Source organism: Dermacentor albipictus, chromosome 6 (genome assembly GCF_038994185.2).
Source record: "Dermacentor albipictus isolate Rhodes 1998 colony chromosome 6, USDA_Dalb.pri_finalv2, whole genome shotgun sequence".
Lineage (NCBI taxonomy): Eukaryota > Metazoa > Arthropoda > Arachnida > Ixodida > Ixodidae > Dermacentor > Dermacentor albipictus.
The window spans coordinates 99,961,185-99,982,382 of NC_091826.1; the positions used below are offsets into that span (position 1 = coordinate 99,961,185).

General features: G+C 47.6%; 1 protein-coding gene across 6 annotated transcripts in view; it reads left to right on the forward strand.

Moving 5' to 3' along the window:
• LOC135913649 (calcium-activated chloride channel regulator 1-like) overlaps positions 1 to 21,198 on the forward strand; it is a 248,513-nt gene that overhangs the window by 200,467 nt on the left and 26,848 nt on the right. For all 6 annotated transcript variants that reach the window (XM_070541096.1, XM_070541095.1, XM_070541094.1 and 3 more), the window contains one exon: positions 6,611 to 6,881. In XM_070541096.1, coding sequence (XP_070397197.1) covers positions 6,611 to 6,881 — 271 coding nt within the window. The remainder of the gene's footprint in view (positions 1 to 6,610; positions 6,882 to 21,198) is intronic.

The following is a 21,198-nucleotide window of genomic DNA, read 5'->3' on the forward strand; positions in this document are numbered from 1 at the left end:
GTGAGACTGCTTTTCCGACGTGGCCCTCGTTGAAGACCTTTTTAGGGGCTGTGTTTGGTGGCCCTGCTTTGCGCAAGCAGTGAGCGGAGTCGTGTTTGCGAGAACCTGCACAGTAGCCGGGTGAATCATTTACCGGGTACATTGATGATGTACTGAACTTGGGTAAGAAAGTCAACGCAACGATATCGGAGACCGACTGAATTAGAAATGCCATGAACGAGATAGAGGACGCTGCATACAACATGCTACTTGGCACGAATCCTCAGTACGTGGCAGATATTGTCAATTTATGCCAAAGCTACGAGAAGCTACGCATGCAGTGCTAGCTGCCACGTCGCCCTTTTTCGTTCGACGACCTTGTGGCTGGTTTGGCTATCATCTTCCGCCAGTCAGCGCTGCTTGCTGAAATGAACGCGCTAGTTCGGGTGGAATTTGCACGCTAGCTCTCCTTGATGTCCTTGGCTCAGGCGCCTCATCTACGACAACCTGCATCGCATTTTCTGCCTCCGTTCCCTCGCACAATCGAGAAAAAATCACTGAGGCCTTGCCAGACCATCGCCAACATCTTCTTGCGGCTGTTCGACTACGCTATACGGGACGTCGTTGCGCCGCCCCAACAGATCCTTTCGGCAGCACCACTCCGATTCGCTGAAGTCGTCGCGAGGACTCAACCACTCTCTCCAAGCATGGCTCTCCACTATGCCGACTTCATGCCTAGGCCCGGACTCCAGCGTTATCGTCGGTTGACGTTAAACTCAGCTGGGATTTTCTCTCGCACCACAATGCCGTTATTCGTTGCACGCGGGCCGAACTAAAAGTGTCGCCATCCTTGGATTTGCCCCTCACTGATAATTCTTCGCTTTCTGGGAAACTACTTAACGAAGTAGACACCCATGATCCTCCGAACGCGTCAACTTTCGCGCCCACGTCCTGCAGCGGAGACTCAGACGTTGTTACACTACTGTCTCCATCTGAGGACTTTGTAACTGTAAAGGTCTGCAGCAATTTTTTTTGCCACATTGGACATCACACAGGGCTACAGCACAATTTTCCATGGCAACCTGTTTTCATACTCTGTATTGCTGCTCCGAGGGGAATTTCTTGGCAATGTAGAAACGATCGACGGCGTTCAAGGTATAGACCTGTCTGACGACAATGACTATACTAGTTCCAGTACCCTCAGTGCTGTTTCTGTGTCCCTGTCATCCAGCGATGTGTTCGATTCTTCCGATTGCGGATGACCTTACACCGGCCCAACTATCTCAGCTTTTGTGCCTTTTAGAAAAATTTCATTTTCCTTTTGATGTAGGGCAATCTTCCCATGGTCGGACACTGGCGGTTACACATTGCATAGATACTGGCCCGCAACGGCCATTGCAGCAACGTGCTTACCATGTATCGCCTGCAGAACGCCGTCTATTCAAGGAACAAGTTGAAGGCATGCTGCGACTCGAGGTGATACGACCTTCTAACTGTTTCAGGGCATCTGCTGTCGCCCTAATTACGATGAACGATGGTCACATGCGTTTGTGTTCCGAATACCGCCGCTTAAAAAAAAAAGATCACTCACAAGGACAGCCACCATCTGCCGCGAGTAGACTTGAATGACCGTCTACATAGGACCAATTCTTTTTTTCATTTCTAGATTTGCACTCAGTGTATCGGTGAGTACCCATGGTAGACGCCGATCGGCCGAACACAGAATGCTTATACGAATTTAGCGCGTAATGCCTATTGGACTTCGTAATGCACCCGGAAATTTTCAGCGCATGATGGACACAAATCTGCATGACTTCATGTGGCACACGTGCTTGTGCTTTCTCGCCGACGTTCTTGTTTTTGCTCATTACTTCACGCACTTCCTGACGGATCAGGTCTGTTTTAAGGTGTCTAAAAACACTGGGCTGCAGCTAAACCTCAAGAAGTGCCGATTTGCAACTCGGCAGCGGACAATGCTTGGTTATATCGTACCCAAGGAGGGGAATTCTCCCTTATGCAGCCAAACTTCCGGCCATCAACAAATTACTCCACCAAAGTCCTTAAAAAGATACGCAGGTTCATCAGTCTGTGCTAATACTTCAGACGCGTGATTCGCGATTTCGGCGCCATCACATAGCCCCTGACAAAGCTACTTAAAAGCAACGGGGTCTCTCACTTCATTGCCTTCCAAGTGCGGTGAAGTCTTCAGAATGCTCGGTCGTTTGGTAACGTATCTGTCAATTTTACGCCATATCTCTCCGACAGCTCCTGCCGAAGTGCACACAGATACCAGTGGTGTCTGTCCCGCCTCTGTTCTCACCCAGCACAAATAGGGGTTTCCTTAAATGTAGTGCTTGATGCAAGTCGTTCGCTCACAAAAGCTGGGACAAAGCACACTGTGATAGAATAATAATGCCTTGTCACCTCATCTGGTTTCTCACAAAGTTCAGGCCTCATGTATACGGCCCTCAATTTGATGTAATAACGCACCACCATGCACTGTTTTGGCTATCGTCCTTGAGCGATCCCTCAAGCACTTCGCCCGAGGGGCACTTCGCCTGCTGGACTACCATATCCCTGTGCTGTGCCACAACAGATGCCAGCATTTTTAGGCTGAAGCCTTCTCACCCTCACCCTTGCCTGACGGCAATGCCTGCTGCTCACTATCCCACTATGGCGTTTCTGCACTCGACCTTGCTACTGTCACGTCTGAGCAGCGCAAATACCATTCTATTACATCCCTTATAGACTTGCTTTCTGGTCTACCAGCACATCCATCTCACACGTTGCGTCGTCAAGCTCACCATTTCACCATTCGCGACAAACGCCTTCCCCGACCATTTATAGCCCCAACGGGCACCACGGGTTATTAGTTATACCTCACAGCCTCCGTTCTTACATAAACGCAGCATTCTACGCCGATCCACAGTGTGCACACTCAGGAGTTTTGAAAACTTATCAGTGCCTTCAACAGCGAGAGTACTGGCAAGGGATTTGCAACTTCGTTCAGAAGTTCGTACGCCATTGCCCCGATACTATGCGCCGGAAATCTCCACAACTCTCCTCGCCAGCCAGTCTGCAGACTTTGCCCTGCACGGCCGTCTCGGCGCGTCAGCATCAATTTGTATGGGCCTGTTCCACTAACATCGGCTGGAAACCACTGGGGCATTGTGGCAGTTCATCACATCACGCGATAGGCCGAAATTGCAGCGCGCGAGAGTGATGTTGCGTCCTTCCTGCTTCTTGATTCATCCTGCATCATGCGCCACCTCACGAACTGCTCAGTAATCTCGCACGGGTATTCCTATCCGAAGTAGTTTTATCCACTCTTAAAGAATGCCACTATGTTCATCGTACAGCTACAGCGTACCATCCTAAAACCAATAGCCTTACAGAATGCTTCAACCGTACACTTGGCGACATGCTTTCAATATACGTCGCCTCCGACCACACAAATTGCGACGTCATTCTGCCCTTCGTAACATATGCGTACAGCACCGGTACTCAAAGCACCACCTGGTTTTTACCCTTTTTCTTAGTGTACAGCCGGCGCGTGTCGCACGCGATTCACACAATTCTAGCATACCGCCCGGTTGCATCTGATTGTGCACCCATTTCCACAATGGCAAATTTTTCTTCTTCTTGCGCGTCACCGATTTTAGACATGAGCCAGTATTCGTGAACGCCTAAAAAGATGAGGAAGAGGAGTTCAAGGATGGAATAGATCAAATGAAAGGACATCCAAATAAAGCCGCTGTGCTCTTAGCTGTGCTTGGTGGTTAGTGGTTAGTTAGTGCTTGGTTAGTGGTTAGCCGGACAACGAATCGCCTGCAGAATTTCACGCGTTGCTCATCTTCACTAAGGAATGCTCCTGAAATATTTTTTGGCGTTCTCTTTGTTTGTTTTGTTATTACATCTGCAGCGGCACTAAAGTTATCTCAGGGTGTGTGTGGGAGAAAATAACTGCGTTGTAATGTACTATCAGCTCTCTGGCAATAATGTCGTTACGGAATGTCGCCATCCTTGGTCCTGGGACCTCAATGAAGAATATTGTTTCGTGGCTGTTGGGGCTAGGAGAAGACCCTGCGTAGGGCAAGTCAAAGCTGAAAAAATTATCCATAGGGGATTTCTTGTCTTTAATGTACTAGGTATCCGTCGCTATCAAGTCTCAGAAGCGTCGTTTCCATTTTCTCGCCTTTATCAGGTAGCCACTTAGCTTGATCCCGGCCATGATGGCGCATTTCAATTGGGACCTAATGAAACAACGGGCGTTTACTTAGATTTTGGTACACGTTAATGAACTTCATGTGGTCCAAATTTCAGGAATTCCGGGAAATTTCGTGCAATCTTGGTTTCTGCACGTAAAACCGTATAATCTGATTTAAATTTTTTCTCCGTTTAGTGATATCCGCGTAAACGTCTGACTGTAACAGGCACCAGCGAATTCTCGCGTTCCATGAAAAGGTGCAGAAATGAGTTAGGTAATTGTTATGTAAAACTGCATATTATTCAGCTGTAGAAATACTGTCCGTGTGTTACAAACCAAAAAATAGGTCTTACGCATAAGTCAGAGAAACAAACATTCGTTTAATATGACCAAACATCTTTCGATATGTGATAATTGATACAGACTGAACATAGCTATGCAGCATTCAGCAACAGCTCTCCCCACCTGTGATGGCGCTGCCCGCTGATGAGGAGATAAACGTATGGTAAGAGAAAAGCTAAGATGCCCAGTTTCGAAGAGAAGTGTGGAAATGTGCAATCCTTTTACGTTCAGGTGATCCAGGAGTAACTGTAGGACGCTCAACAAAAGAGAGGTAATCTATTTATCCATATGATATCTTTCCTATTGACTATATATTTCGCACCGAATGTATGTGCTCAAAGTTGATGCACTTATTATTGCTACGTGCGCCAAAATGCACCTTATTATATGCATTTTGGTACTGCACAACCTAATTTCAAAGCAGTTAGCGTTTCGAGGCAAAGGAAAATAATTGACAAAGTGAAATACCAGCAGGAAGAAAGTAATTGATTAAAATTATTAATTAAAATGTAATGTGTTAGGGACAGGTTCTTTGCTTATAAAAATAAATCAAGAGAAAACGATCGAGACCGATGTTGTGACCTGAAAATGAGAAACTAAACCTACAACCGGTTTCACGTATGGCCGCAATGTATTAGCCATGGGTGATCAGTGCTTCGCAATCTTTGGTCGCGTTCCGCTAAGATGCACTATTTCCCCGACACGCTCAATTTCAGTAATCGCGTGTCCAGGCCGGATTGCTTTGTCGTGTATTATCGCTCTCCGAACACGCTTGCAATAATAGTATACCGCGTGAGAACATCCTGCAAGAAAAGAAATTCTTTTCTGAACAGGCGGCAAAGAACAATCGATATTGTCCCTTCCAGGAATTGTAACTAGTAGCGAGCACGTAGTGTAATTTGTGCGCCCGCTCTGAAGTACTATACGCTGAATTGAATTGATAATAAAGTCAGGTTTCCTAGTTCCAGTACTCGGACTTTCCGTGCATAGAAAAAGCAACATACGCAGTTTGGTATTTTAAGGAACAGCTTTTAGTGGAATAACCCGATCTTCGTATTGTTCGATTTTACTTTCATTATTCATCGTATCATCGTTTTTCTAGAGTTTTTGTTTGAGTAACGCTTTTCGATGTAAGCAAGCAAGTAAATATTTTCTTTTATGTAGATGATGCTATAGATAGGACTTTGAAATGTTGTACAATTTTTGGCTCTAAACATATATTTTTTACCTCTGCTGACGCAGCTACTGCAGAGCCTTTCGCAGAATAGTAAATTAAGCGTTTATTTATTAATATTTCCCTTTGGAAAAATTGAATGCTGAGATGTGAACCCGGGTTTTTCCAAGAGAACTTCGTGTTAAGTGCACCGACCTCTCTACTTGCCATGAATACCTCCAATTGAGCTATGCAACACGGTATGCTTACTTAGGTAAAGAAAAAATGCAGCAAGCCCGATGTGCCCTATTGGAACCCATATACAGCGAAGCTTTCCGTAAATGCGTAAGGAGTGCTTATGGTTTGTGTTTATTCAATGGGACTGCAAATTAAAACCTGACGAGTTATTCCAGTTGACGAGAAGTGCAATACACCTTTGAACGTAAACAGCGTTATGAGATTTAAAAGAGGCGAGCTGGCTTTCTGCGCCAATTGTTAGGGATACCTGGTCTCCAGAAAGTGGGTGAGATTGTTTTAGCGCGGTTATCTGGATGGTAGAGCACATGCGCAACGTAAGGACATCTCTTTCAATGCAATCTTTCCCGTCTCATCGCGAGTCCTTGCGTCGCGGCCTCCTTGCCCTCCCCACCATCGGCCAACGACCCACATGCGCAGGCCTATACGCAGGCCTGCTTCCCTCTTTATCTTCCGCTGGTGAAAGGAGCTACTTATGAACTTACCACTAGAGTGTACTAGATAATAGTCGAGAGGGCGGAACGGCGCACTCCCGCTGAGGAGCTGCGTGTGGAAAATTGAGTTCGCGAATAGCGAAGGCCGTAATGCTTTTCTCTCCCTATTCCATTTACTGATAAATTTATTGATTATTGATTCCATGATTTACTGACTGGTTGATTGATCTACGTTTTAAGCCCGGCACATGGACGCTTCAAGTGGAGTGTTCAAGGAACGGTCGAGTCGTTATCACCATGGAGGTCACGTCCCAATTCAGAGATGTCAACAATAGGCCTATAGCGGCTAAGTGTGAGGCGGAGGACGAGCCGGTCACGGAACCAGAGGATGCAATCATATACGCTGGTGTTGGTAAAGGAGGCCACATTGTCCTGGACGCAACCGTAACAGCCGTGGTCCTTAACACAGAGGGACTTAGTTGCCCTGTCCGACTGCGTGACAACGGCATAGGTAAGGACATCTCGGCAAATGCCTTTTCCGTTTAGATTCGATGGGAAGCTTCATACATTTTAAACGTGACTATGGTATAATACATGTCGTTCCATAAGCGTAAAATGCAACCAGCTTTCTTAAAAGGAAAGGAGCATGTACACGTAGGAGCCCATTCACTTACTTCCAACGCCATTAGAAATCTTCAGCACTAATCCATGCGTATACTGGACAACATTGATTGTGTTAAACGAAGTTATCAAGGAATGCAGTAGTGCGGCATCGTGCATTTAAACTAACATTTCTCAAACCCGGCAAGGTAGCGCAGTGTATGGCTTTGCGCTTCTGAGATCGAAGCCGTTGGTTCAATCCGGGCCACGGCGGCCCCATTTTACTATGGGCGAAGTGCAATAAAGAGATAGCAATTACGTAGAAACTCCTGTGGGAGTTGTCTAAGCATGCGTAAGCGCAGTGCCGCTTGCTAATCTCCCCGCAGCCAGGTTTCATTGCCGATTTTGTGACGCTTGATGCGGCCGGTACAAACGGCAGCGCTGCGGAGGCACGAACCACTGCGCGCGGCGGTTCAAGGTGCGATGCCGACGCAAGCAACGTACTGCACGTGGCGGGGCCAGCTACGCTGATGCTCAAGCTACGCGATCATTATAAAACATATAACTTTTTAGCACCTTATATATCCGCGTCAAAGTATTTTGCAACTTGACCAGTCTCACTCCACCGGCGGCTGCTCCACGCGGTCCGCACAAACGCGCGAACCGCGTGTATCTTGAAAGCGATTCGCGATGCCGACAGAGATTGTCGACTGCTGAGTGCTTGGTGTGCTGTGTTCACGGCACTTGCGTTGAAGAGAGACGCGCTGGTTCGCATATTGAAAGCTATCGGCGAAACATGCAGGGTGCGAGGTGTGCTGAGAGCTCGGTGACTGCGGTATTTTCGCCGCTTCGTTCACGTCGAAGCGACAGGCCGCACGGAAGTAAATCGCTTCCTGCTGCAGGCTCTCGCTTGAAAGCGATCGTTTTGCATGGCGGGCAGACGGACGGGCGGACGGTTTTCTTGTTGGGTAAACGTATGAATGCTTAACGCATTTAGACAACACTTATGTACTCAGATTAAGGTGCATGTTAAGAACCGCAGGTGGCAAAAAGGATTTGTCGAATATGGTGCGTATCATATTCGGATATTTGTTGAAGAACGTATACAGCGAAAAATAGTTTTTATTTTCTTTCTCGCACATTTACCGAAAGGTTTCTCTCTTAATTCTCATTGCAATCTCTGTATAGAAACAAAGCATCCTAGCTCCTATAGCGACTCCTTTTAGTTATTTCCATCTTTTTTTTTATCTAGAGAGCAGCATTGAATTATGCCTTTAAAATAAAATACCTTCAGTGTAGTACATTGTCAACGTATAAATTTGATAGCAATGCTAAGAATAAAAAACAAGAATGGAAAACAAAAATTGGAGGACGCTTAAGCTTCGCCTTCAGAAGTGGAACGCGACAGCGTTCCCATCGACCCGCCAAGAGGTATAAGATAATGCGCTACGGTGCAGCGATCACTTACGAGGCGCCCGCATCGCACTTTGCACCCACCAATCACGCGGTGAGCGTCAAGCAACGCAGCGTTATGCGCGGCAACGAAACGTGCCCCTTAGCAAGCGGAACGAACCAAAGAACTCGGTGTCTCGGAGGGGGAAACGATGTACGCCAGCCAAACGTCGTAATCGGCACGAGCAGAGATAGACAGCTAGTGATCTAAAGAAAGGAAGGACGCTGGATTCTGCGACCCGTGAGGGAGCATGGCGAAGCGTCGGTCGAGGGAATCCGGGCCGCGACGCGCCTCGCCTCAGTCCCAGCCGAGCTCCAATGGGCACGTGGCGCGCCACCTGTCGGGGCAGCGTCGTACATTGAGAGGAGGGGGTCCTCTGTGTTTGCCGCAAGATGGCTCGGCGTGTGCGGAAAGCGCAGAAGAAATGTAGCGGAAGCGCGCTTCTTACTCGTGTAAGTGCAACTTCTGTAAGTTACTTGTTCATAATTACCGATATACACTGCAGTATAACTTTCTACGGCTCGTTTCGAAGGATACACCGCATTCGCTAGAGTCGCTTTTGTACCGCTTTGAAGCATCGAACTCGTGGCTGAGTGGTAGCGTCTCCGTCCCACACTCCGGAGACCCTGGTTCGACTCCCACCCAGCCCATCTTGCAAGTTGTTTTCTTATTCATGAAGTGCCTCCCGGTATTTATCGCTCACGGCCAACGCCGCCAACGCCGACACCGACCACACCGGTTTTTCTGCGACACGAGCTCCTTAATGCCATCGCGTTAAAACATATCTTCTATTGCGCTAGCAAGCATATTGTTACGGTGATGTTGCGAGTATAGAAATACTCTATTTACATTATATATAAAAGATGAGTGAGAGTAGTTAAGATGGCTGACCAACAACAACCCGCAGCAGCCAGCGTCTACGATCTTCTTCTTCCTGTCTCTTCTTTCATCCTTCCGTAACAGGACCCCCGTATGGTAAAGCGCCGTCTCGGCGCATGATAGGCGAACAATTGCGAGCGAAGAATGGCTTTAGCTCTAAAACGCGCACGACATCAACAGGTGTTTGACTTGAGGATGTATCAAAGTGTAGTAGCGAAGTCTCGTATTTACGTCGTTAACATGGCTTAGGAATTCATAAGGCCCTGTGCAGCGAGAGGGAAGCTTCTGGGAGAGGCCAACCCTACGACATTGTGACCAAAGGAGCACCCAACCGCCTGGCACAAACATAATATCGCGATGGCTGCGGTCGTAACGCTTTTGTATATGCTGCGAGGCTAATAAGCGAGATCGGGCGACATGAGTCGCCATGTGAGCACGATCGATTACATCACGTGTGTGTATTCTGTGGGAACATGCGGCACAAAAGGAAGGATGGTGTCAAACGGCAACGTGGGGTCACGACCATACAAGATATAAAAGGGCGAACATTTTGCGGTGTAATATCGGGACGAATTATAGGGGAAGGCTGTTCCAGTCGCGGTGATCGTTGGAGACGCACATCAACAGCACCTCCGTGATTGTCCGGTTGAGACGTCCAGTAAGACCATTCGTTTGTAGGTGGAAGGTGGTCGACAGCTTGCGATCAGTGGCACAAGAGCGAAGGAAGTCGTGGACAACACGAGATAGGAACTGTCGAGGTTTTATTGCGCAGGTACGGCGCCTATTATCCTAGTGCCCTATTATCCTGGTTATCCTAGTGTAGGAGTGGCCACTGTGGCTGAGCGCCTAAAGAAGTCGGTTTCGAGGATGACGGACGTGATTGCAGAAAGCAGTAATAGCAAAAAAAAAACAGGAGTGGCCATTCCGTGCATTCATTCAGTGTCGCACAGGCTTAAATAAGTTGCAAGTAAATATGACGTTGATGTTGCTTTCACTGCTCCCATTAAGCTAGTTAAGATATGCGCTGCCATGCAGAGGAAAAAGGAGCAGTTAAAAGGCAAAAAAGAACAGATATTTGTTCAGTGAAGCACAATAAGAACAACAGGTATACTGACTGCCGTATGGGTGTATTTTATAAAATTCCCCTTACCTGTGACCCATTCTACGTAGTGCAAAGGAGGCGGTGTATCCATCAAAGGCTAATGGAGCCTAAAAGGTCGTTAACCAGTGGATCGCCTTCTAATCGTTCCCTGCGTTGCCAAGATTGTCACTGCACGCCAGAGTTAACTTAGCGATATTGTACAGGTATAAGAATGAAGATACGCGTCTTACCTAGAGGCATGGTATATCTATAAGGTGGAAGTGCGTGCGTGAGTCAGCCTTCGATTACCTTACATACGGAAGCGATTAAGGGCCTTAACAGTTATCTCTCACGTAGACCGACACATGTACCCGACTGACACGTGATGATACCATTCCTGAGCTTGCGCAGATGAGTTTTTTGTCTTCTTTCTTTTTGGCCTCAGTGCTCCCTTCTGTTGATAGTCGGAGTTCGTGTTGTCCACTTCTCTACTCTTGTGTTCTCTCTGCACGTCCCACCTCTTTTTTGCCTAATGAATCCTTACCAACTAGCTCAGCTTTCTGTTGGTTTAAATTTCAAAAGTTGTGATTGCCACAGTACAGTTTCATTTATATTACAGAGGAGCTGTTGGAACCTCGCTGGGGTTCTCTCGACGTCCGCGGCATCGCCGAGCAGAGGGAGATATTGCTGAGAGAGTAGAAGCACAGCATAAAGATAGCATTGCAAAGCATAGCAACGCGGCGAGTGTAGGTTGAGCCTAGCAGGATAACAACAGCATCGTGCAGCAAAGCGAAGCTGCGAGGACGGGTGGAGCCTAGGGTGTACAGATATAGCATCGCGCAACAGAGGAACCCGGAGGGGGTGGGCGGATTCTAGGAGTGTAAAAATAGCATCGCACAGCATAGCGACGCAGCGAGGGTGGGTGGAGCCTAGGGCATAGAGAAAGGAGAAGACTAGAGCGGACACTCCGAGAAATCTGGCCTCAGGATCTACGTCACGGCTACGTAACGAACTAGTGCTCCCACCAAACGCCAGAGGACGCAGGCGCAAAAAAAGAAAATGTAATGAATTCTGCTCGATCATTTTACAAAATAATAATTATACGCCCAAATTTGGCGCTTTCTTATGCATAAAAAGAGAATTTATTCAAGACACCTACCGTGGTTTTTGTTCTTCATCCGTACTGCCATCAACACCAATCACCATTCGTCCATCGAGAAAAAATCAACAAATTCGTGTACCAGCGGGGTGCCAGCAGGAAGGTTTCGTGAACGTCGGCTGCGGCGGTGTTTTCATGTGTGAGACAGGTGAGTCACGTTTTCAAGCGAAGCCTGGAGTAACTGACTTGTGAGGGCGATGAGGTTCGCTAAAAAAACCAGTTTGCGGCTCTAAATGAGGTGGCGAGACGCGAACAATGCGAAAAGCATGCCCCCTCAAGAAACGCTTAGCGAGAGGGCTGTACCATGTACTTTCTTGTTAGCCCCGCCGAGAACGAAATCATCTTTGTTGGTTCCGTTCCGTGAAAATCATAACAACGCTAAGCTGCCATTAACTGGCACCGGTTCACGGCTGTGCACTGCACTGACTCTCAGCTTGTCAGACAATATCCAGACGCTGCGTCTTGGTTGGCGAGGGTAAACCGTTCTTGCCCAGTACTCTTTGCGATAACCACGGTATCGGCGTTCCATTGAAATAGTTTGTGTTGGCGGACTAAAAACGATCCGCTGAACAACGCTTACGGTCAATATCATGAATTGCACATTTCAGGAAAATTTCGGTTTCGAGAAAATTGAATTCCTAACCCGCGTTTAAATGATCGCGTGACAGTTGACGGTCTTTTCCTAGGCCCGTTCTCGAGGGTGACGAACGCTGGACAGAACATAAAAGACACCACGCCGATTCAGACGGCAAACGGCTTTCCGGGGACGGGCGCTACTTAAATAAAGAAAAGCAGGACGTTAGGCACGCTGTAGCAAAGCTTTGTTTGCTCGTTTCCCTTATAGAGTAAGGGCTCCTGAATATTTTAATGATATTTCTTGCAAATATTGGCTCCCCGCAGGGGCGTCTGCGCAAGCAGGCGTTTGGTGTGTTGCGACACCACGGACCCGAGCACACGAGGGTTGGACCCTCCCGCGTGTAGCCGTGCGTGGCTTAGCCGTGTCCGGGGAAAAGGGGATCCTGGGGGTTGAGCCGATGCCGGGTGTTTGGACCTTTACGGCCCCTCGGCGGCGGCAACACACCCCTTTGGCCTCGGCTTCACGTAGACGGCACCCCCGAACTGACCCACCCGGGGGAGATCGGTAGTTGCCTTTTCCTGTCTCTCTCTACCTACAACCTTCGTCTTTTCCTTACTTTCCACCTTTCCTGTCTCTTTCTCATTTCTTTATTACTTCCGACCTTCCTGGCGGCGGGGGTTAACCTTGTGTGAGTGGCCAACCTTGGTTATATCATATTGGGTTATAGCGGCAGCGTACAGCTGGCGTTTGCAGGCCCTGTTTTTCAGGCCCTGCAGCGTCCCCTTGTTGGACTCCATGGTGGGTGGCTGGCGTTGCTGCCGAAATTTCACATATATTTATGGATAGCTCTTTTCCTCCATTCCCTGATCGCCCTCAGAAAAGAGGGCGCACCGATGAAGTTTTTCAGTTTTTCGGACGCCAAGTCCACAACTTCCCACGTTTTCACGTAGTTCACTCGGAAAAACCCGGCAAACCAGTGCGCACTATTTCACCGTTCATTGTATCAAAGACTTTGACTGATGTTTTTGGAGCCGGATATAAGGCGACCAGGATGGCAAGCGGTGATCTCCTCCTTGAGCTCCGCGATAAGAAACAATACGAGCAACTGTCTAAGCTTGTGTCATTTGGGCATAACCAATTACCAGTAACCCCGCACCGTTCTATGAACACCACCCGGGGCGTTGTCTCGGACGATGATTTGCTGGAGCTCACTGAGGTTGAGCTCTTGGAGGGCTTCAGTGAACAAAATGTTATAGATGTCAAAAGAATTAAGATAAGGCGAGATGGAAAAGAAATCCAAACGAAACACTTGATAATCACCTTCGGTTCGAGTGTCCTGCCCGAGTCAATCGAGGCAGGATACATTAAGCTCCGTGTTAGGTCATACGTGCCAAACCCCCTGAGATGTTTCAAATGCCAACGTTTTGGTCACAGCTCGCAGAGCTGCCGAGGCCGCCAAACGTGTGCAAAATGCAGTGCCGATGAACACGCGTCTGACGCTTGCACGAACTCTTTGCATTGTGTGAACTGTGATGGAGAGCACGCCGCGTACTCGCGGTCGTGCCCATCTTGGAAAAAAGAAAAAAAGAAATTGTCACGATCAAAGTGAAAGAAAATATATCATTCAAGGAGACACGTAGGCGGGTGGCATACCTGCCTAAGAACACATTTGCCGAAGTGGCGCGTCAGGGGGCAGCGCCACAACGGCCTCCGGCGGCTGTCCGACCCACACTCAGTGAGGGGGCAGTGACGCCATCCGCCCCCTCGGCGGCTGCAGCTAACGCTGCTACGCCAACACAGCAGACGGGGCCATCGATCCCGAAGGTGGGCGCAGCCGAGGCTGCCCCAACCTCCCCGGCCCCATCCAGCGCTGGCAACAGCCAGTGCAGCCAGACCCATCAGGGAGCCCCATCGACCTCCGGTCTGGTGGGCGCAGGGATCTTGCTTTCCAAAGCAGGACCCTCACAGAAAACTCGCTCGCAAGAGCATGTGTCCAGCGCCTCCCAAGAGGCAATGGACACTACAACTGTCCTCATGGCGCGCCAAGCGCCTAAGGAGCGGCGAGGCTCCCTCGAACGCTCCAGAAAGGGCAAAACCCCGATTACAGGGCCTCGAAAGAGCTCCGTAATCTAAGACATCTTTCAGTTTCCGTACACACAGCACCAACTTACTTTAAATATGGATACACAAATCATACAGTGGAACGTCAGAGGTCTTCTTAGGAACCTTGATGACGTGCAAGAGATTATACACAAACACAATCCAAAAGTGCTGTGTCTACAGGAAACACACCTCAAATCACAACACACAAACTTTCTCCGACAGCATGTTACTTTTCGCAAAGATCGCGATGATGCAATCGCATCATCGGGAGGTGTTGCAATTGTAATCCAAAACAGCATAGCATGTCAACATTTACAGCTACGAACGGCCCTTGAAGCAGTGGCGGTTCGAATTGTTTTGCTGAACAAACTTATCACTATTTGCTCGATTTATATACCTCCACACTACAAACTAAGCAAATATGAATTTCAGTCCTTCATAGATGAATTGCCAGAACCGTACGTTGTACTTGGGGATTTCAATGCGCACAACAGCCTGTGGGGCGACTCTCGTATAGATGCGCGAGGTCGTCTTGTTGAACAGTTAAGGTAATAAAATGAAATGAAATGAAATGAAGTTCCTCTTCTCTTCTGGTGCATGCCTGCTGAATAAGAAGGCACCCACATATTATTCTCTCGTCAACCGAACATTTTCATCAATTGACCTCAGCCTAGTTTCCCCGTGTATATTGCCTGAACTCGAATGGGAAGTTATGAAAAATCCTTACGGGAGCGACCACTTCCCCATACTAATAAGAACATCTAAAGAAAACGAATATCCTCCACAAGCTCCTAGGTGGAAGATAGAGACAGCGGACTGGCAGAAATTTCGAACTCTCTGTAGCATCTCATGGGCTGACCTATCTTCTTTAGAAATTGATGCTGCTGAGGATTATCTTACAGCATTCATAATAGATGCCGCATCACATTGCATACCCGAAGTAAGTGGTTTGGCATGCAAACCACGTGTACCGTGGTGGAACAGCGAATGTCGAACCGCCCGTAAGAATCAGAACAAGGCGTGGGGGTTGCTGCGAGCTTCTGCCACCGCTGAGAATCTTGTCAACTTTAAAAAAATAAAATCCCATGGTAGGAGAACCCGCCGGCAGGCCAGAAGAGAAAGCTGGCACAAGTTTTTATCGAGTATTCACTCGTTCAGAGATGAGGCCAAAGCCTGGAACAGGGTTAATAGGATTCGAGGGCGGCAAACATATTCACTCCCTCTAGTAAATACACAGGGCGATGCACTGAAAGATCAGGCCGACTCACTTGGGGAGCACTTTGAGAGTGTATCAAGCTCAAAACATTATTCGCAATCCTTCCGAAAATATAAACAAATAGAAGAATGCAAGCCACTCATCAATAAATACCGACAGAATCAACCGTACAATTGCCCTTTTAGTATTGCCGAATTGAAAGTTGCCTTGAGCGCATGCAAAGGCTCCTCACCGGGATCCGATCGAATCATGTATGAAATGCTCAAAGACTTACACAATGACACGCAAGAAACACTACTTACACTTTTCAACACTATGTGGGACGCAGGGTACCTTCCAACGGCATGGAAAGAAGCCGTTGTGGTCCCTGTTTTGAAACAAGGGAAAGACCCTTCTTCAGTGGCAAGTTACCGCCCGATAGCCCTCACAAGCTGCATGTGTAAGGTATTTGAAAAAATAATAAATCGGCGACTCATCCATTTCCTTGAACAAAACAAAATGCTTGATCCCTTTCAGTGTGGCTTCCGAGAAGGGCGCTGCACAACCGACCATCTTGTACGTATTGAAGGACATATTCGTGACGCGTTTGTACACAAACAGTTCTTCTTATCAATATTCCTCGATATGGAGAAGGCGTACGATACGACCTGGCGCTACGGAATCTTGAAAGATTTGTCAGAAATGGGCATTCATGGTAATGTGCTAAACATAATAAAAAGCTACTTGTCCAATCGTACCTTCCGGGTGAAAGTAGGCAATGTGCTGTCACGTCCTTTTGCACAAGAAACCGGCGTACCCCAGGGTGGCGTGCTCAGTTGCACACTCTTTATTGTTAAGATGACAACACTTCGTGGTTCCTTACCACCGGCTATTTTGTATTCCGTCTATGTGGACGACATTCAAATCGGTTTCAAATCCTGTAACCTCGCAGTGTGCGAGAGACAGGTACAGCATGGTTTGAACAAGGTGTCAGGGTGGGCAGAGAAAAATAGATTCAAAATCAATCCCTCATAAGAGTTCTTGTGTTTTGTTCACAAGGAAGAGAGGCGTAGTTCCGGATCCCTGCTTGGAAGTGTGTGGACAACAGATACCTGTAAACAAAGAACATAAATTTCTAGGTGTCATACTTGACTACAGGCTCACTTTCGTCCCCCACATTAAACATCTTAAAGAAAAATGTCTGAAAACACTGAACATAATGAAACTTCTTTCCCAGACTACGTGGGGTAGTGACAGGAAGTGTTTAATGAATCTATATAAAAGCCTCATTCGATCACGACTAGACTACGGTGCCGTCATTTATCACTCTGCCACCCCGAGCGAACTAAAGATGCTAGACCCTGTTCACCATCTGGGTATCCGTTTAACCACAGGAGCTTTCAGAACGAGTCCCGTACAAAGTTTATATGCAGAATCGAATGAGTGGTCACTTCATATCCAGAGAACATACATCAGCCAAACATATTTTTTGAAAGTCCACTCTAATCCGGAACATCTCTGTTTTAACACCATTAATGATATGACATATGCTACACTATTTCGTAATCGTCCTTCCGTAAGACAGCCTTTCTCGCTGCGTGTGAGGGAGCTTAGTCATGAAATGCATGTTCCAATCCTCGAACTTCGCCTAATGCATCCAGCCAAGCTGCTACCTCCTTGGGAGCGGCAGTTCATACAATGCGATACATCTTTCATGGAAGTTATAAAAAACGCTCCAGAGATTGAAATCCAGATGCATTTCCGGGAACTCCAGCACAAACACTCCTGCACGGAGTTCTACACAGACGCATCGAAGTCACACGACGGGGTGTCCTATGCAGCCGTCGGGCCATCCTTCTCGGAAAACGATGTACTGCATGCGGAAACTAGTATCTTTACGGCTGAGGCTTACGCACTATTGTCGGCTGTGAAGCATATAAGCAAATCAAAACTCCAGAAAGCAGTCATATATACGGATTCCCTTAGTGTTGTGAAGGCCTTGATGGCTTTCTCTAACGACAAAAATCCAGTAATTAACGAACTTTATTCTGCTCTGTGTAAAGCGTATATAGGTAATCAGCATGTCATCATATGCTGGGTGCCAGGTCATAGGGGCATCGAAGGTAACGTTCTTGCGGACCAGATGGCCACGTCAGTTACATCGCATTCTGCTAATCCCACCGCTGCAGTTCCTGTCACAGACCTGAAGCCCTTCTTACGGAGGAAACTACGGAACCAGTGGCAACGGCTATGGGACGCGGAAACAAATAATAAGCTCCACGTGATAAAGCCACAGTTAGGATTCTGGCCTTCAGTAACAAAATCACGCCGGACAGATGTCCTATTCTGTCGTCTAAGAATAGGACACACATTTGGCACACATAACTTTTTACTCACCGGAAACGAGCCTCCAACCTGTGGTAGATGCGGGGAGAGGCTGACCGTCCTCCACGTCTTCCTGGAGTGTCGGGACGCCGAACATGAAAGAAAGAAGCATTTTCCCTTAGCATACCGGCAGCGCATCCCCCTTCATCCAGTAATGTTACTAGGCCCAGAACCGCTGTTTGACTCCAGCGCAGTCCTGGGCTTCCTGAAAGATGTTGTATTACATGTTATAAGCCCCACACACTCGGAGCGTCTCCTCTTTCCAGAGGATGCCGCTGTGATAATTTTTTTATGTAGCACATGCCTCTAGGCCCTTGTGTCTCAAGGGCTCTAACGAGGCAGTGGTGCTCTAGTGAATTTTAGAATCTTATATATTTTCTATTTTGCATCATTCTTTTACGATGAATTTTAATGTACATAGTATCCGTCATTAGTCATCGCCATAATTTTATAGCACGCAGATTTTACGCACTTTACAGCGACTATTTTTAGGCCACTTTACAGCCAAGTCACATCTCCCATATTACATCGTTAACACTACCACTTGTCATGGCGCTCTTTGGCCAAACCTGGCCCTTGCGCCATAAAACACTACACATCATCATCATCATCATCAAATATTGGCGCGTTACATCAACAGCGAGCATAGCTTATTGCGTTTTGTACTGCAGCGAGGTGTGTATCTACGGTGCACGGACGAACGCTGGTGTATTCGTCCGCGCGGATTGTTTATACAGAAAAGTAAGGGTGGGGAAAAGTGTGACTACTGCATGTACTTATTGCGGCGGCTGTGTTGGGAAGTACTGCGCATTCTAGTAATCTTCGGTTCCCTGTCATTTTTTCGTGGCGGAAAACATTGCACAACGTATTGTCGCGTAGGCGTGGCGTGGCGCGCATTTGAACAAAGGCCTTGTATTTGGACGTTACGAATGTATCTTTCTCACGCTCATGTGTATCGATAACTATAGACAGCTGGGCTAGTTGGTTATTATTAGCATTAGGAAACATCGTTCCAGCGCACAATTGAACAAGGACGAGGAGAGAAAGACAACACGAACGCTGGACTGCTAAAATGTTGACAAGGGTCGAGGGAGTGTTTGCACATAAAGGAGGAGGGGAGAAAGGGCCCAATGTACTAGAAAATATATCGCTAAGTATGGACAGCTGCGTTAGTTGGTTATGATTAGCATTACGAAAAATCGTTCCAGCGCACTATTGAAAACAGACGAGAAGAGAAAGGCAACACTTACGCCGGACTGCTAAAAGGTTGACAAGGGTCGAGGAACGGTTTGCACATAAAGGAGGAGGGGAGAAAGGGCCCAATGTACTTCCTCGACCCCTTTGCCTTCCTCGACCGTTGTCAACCGTTTAGCAGTCCGGCATTCGTGCGGTCTTTCTCTTCTCGTCCGTTTTCAATAGTGCGCTGGAACGATGTTTCATAAAACGCTTATGTGAACTGCTAATTTGCCTACCAATGCACTCCTTATACTGAGTACGTACACGGGTGTCTAAAAGTTCACAGGCCGCGATGCCATGGGATTGCATAGGATGGCGGCCTGAGAACTTTTGAACACCCTCGTACGGTGTCTTAACATTTATCCTTGTAAATCGGAGTTATATGGGTCAGAGGTCAGGATGTGTCGGTGATATTATATTGTGCATCAGTTCGCTATTCCTTCAAAGCAGTTTCCTTGTACAGTTATGACGTGTACATATGTTTTTGTTAATTAACGAAGCGTGCACTTATTGACATTTTGAGACCGTGCTGATGCCATGCCGTCAGGCGGTCCAAGCTACGGCAGCTACAGCTGTGTGTCGTGGTGCTTGGACAACGATAGAACCCAGAAAAAGCCTATCTTGACTTGGAACAAGAACATTGCGGGAACTCGGTCTCTTTGATACATATGAGCATTTGTACCAAAGCCCAGAAGACAAGCGCGATGGATAAAGCACTAGTGAATTATGATTACCTCTATCCCCATTTGTTATAACTAAATCGAAAGAAAAAATGGCGTGACGACCTCAATTCACACCAAATATTGAACTAGACAAAACAGTGAATCGCTAAATCAAAACGACAAATAAAAGCGTTGCCATTTGGGTGACGAAAAGTGGTACGAAATGACTAGCTTCCGCTACAGCCCAACGTCGGTTACAACGGGTAATCCAAATTTCGCGTCAGCGAAACTGAAACAGCAAGTACAGGCCAGTTACTCTCATCAACCACCAGGCGCACTACGGTCGATTGGGCCGCTGGGGTGTATGGGGGTGTCCACTCTTAACTTTTTTTTCTTTCTCTATGCCTAGGGGGCGTATAAATAGCATCGCCCAACGTAGCAACGCGGCGATGGTGGGTGGAGCCTAGTGGGTTATAGACGAGGCAACCTAAAGTTTGCCCGCGCGGCACCAGCGCCGAATGCTCCCCTAGAGGACCGATGGAAGTTTCGGGGGTCGTCGCTGCGCTAGCACGCGCCCGTGTTCTGTACGCCGTGAGCGCTCGTGCGCGTGGTTTTTGCGTTGCCGAGTGCGACCTCATCAGACCGGAAAGGTGGCACGCAATACTGATGTGTTGTTGATTGCCATAGCAGCCTCGAAACCACGAATGCTCGTACGTCGCCCTTGAAGTTCTACAGATTTCCTGGGAAGTGGTACGAGAAGTACGGACGACAAGCATGGATAACTGCAGTGCGCCGAGTCAAGTAAGTCTCATACTTTCGCATTCGCGTGTAATATCTTGAAAGCGGAAAAGTCATATGCCTGGTTTTAGTGCACGGCCGCTTGTTTAGTCGTGTCGCGTTGTTGAATTGTGGTGGCACCCGCCGTTTGTTAGCGGTAAATGCATGCATGTTGCGCCGCTAAGCTCTACGACGCGTGCTCGATTCCCAGCCACGGTGGCCGCATTTCGATAGGGGCAAAATGCAAGAACACCCTTGTTACCATGTGCTTTGATTTTTATGCACGTTAAAGAACCCCCAGAGGTTAAAATTATTCCTGAGACTCCCCATTACAGCGGGCTTCATAATGATTTCGTGGTTTTGGCATGGTTTTGATTTGATTGCAATTTATTTGATTGCACTGTGCCTTCCCTCACGATCGGCATGGATGTGCTCAAGAGAAGTGTTTCCCTTTTCTAAACGCTGCAATTTAAATTACAAGTTGTGCAGGTAACGAAAGGGCCCGCGCGCTACTTTTGTGTGGTAGCAGACCGTATTTAATGCAAGCCGCAGTCGTCGCGGGCGTCGGGAAGCGGCAGATCGGAAAGCAGCCGCTCGAGACGTGCTCGGTATGTTTGTTCTTTGCCCATGCTTTCTAAGTATCTAAGTGTGCAAGTATCATAACTTGTAGTGGTACCATTCTTGCAGCATAATATATCCACACAATCACAGGAACGTTACC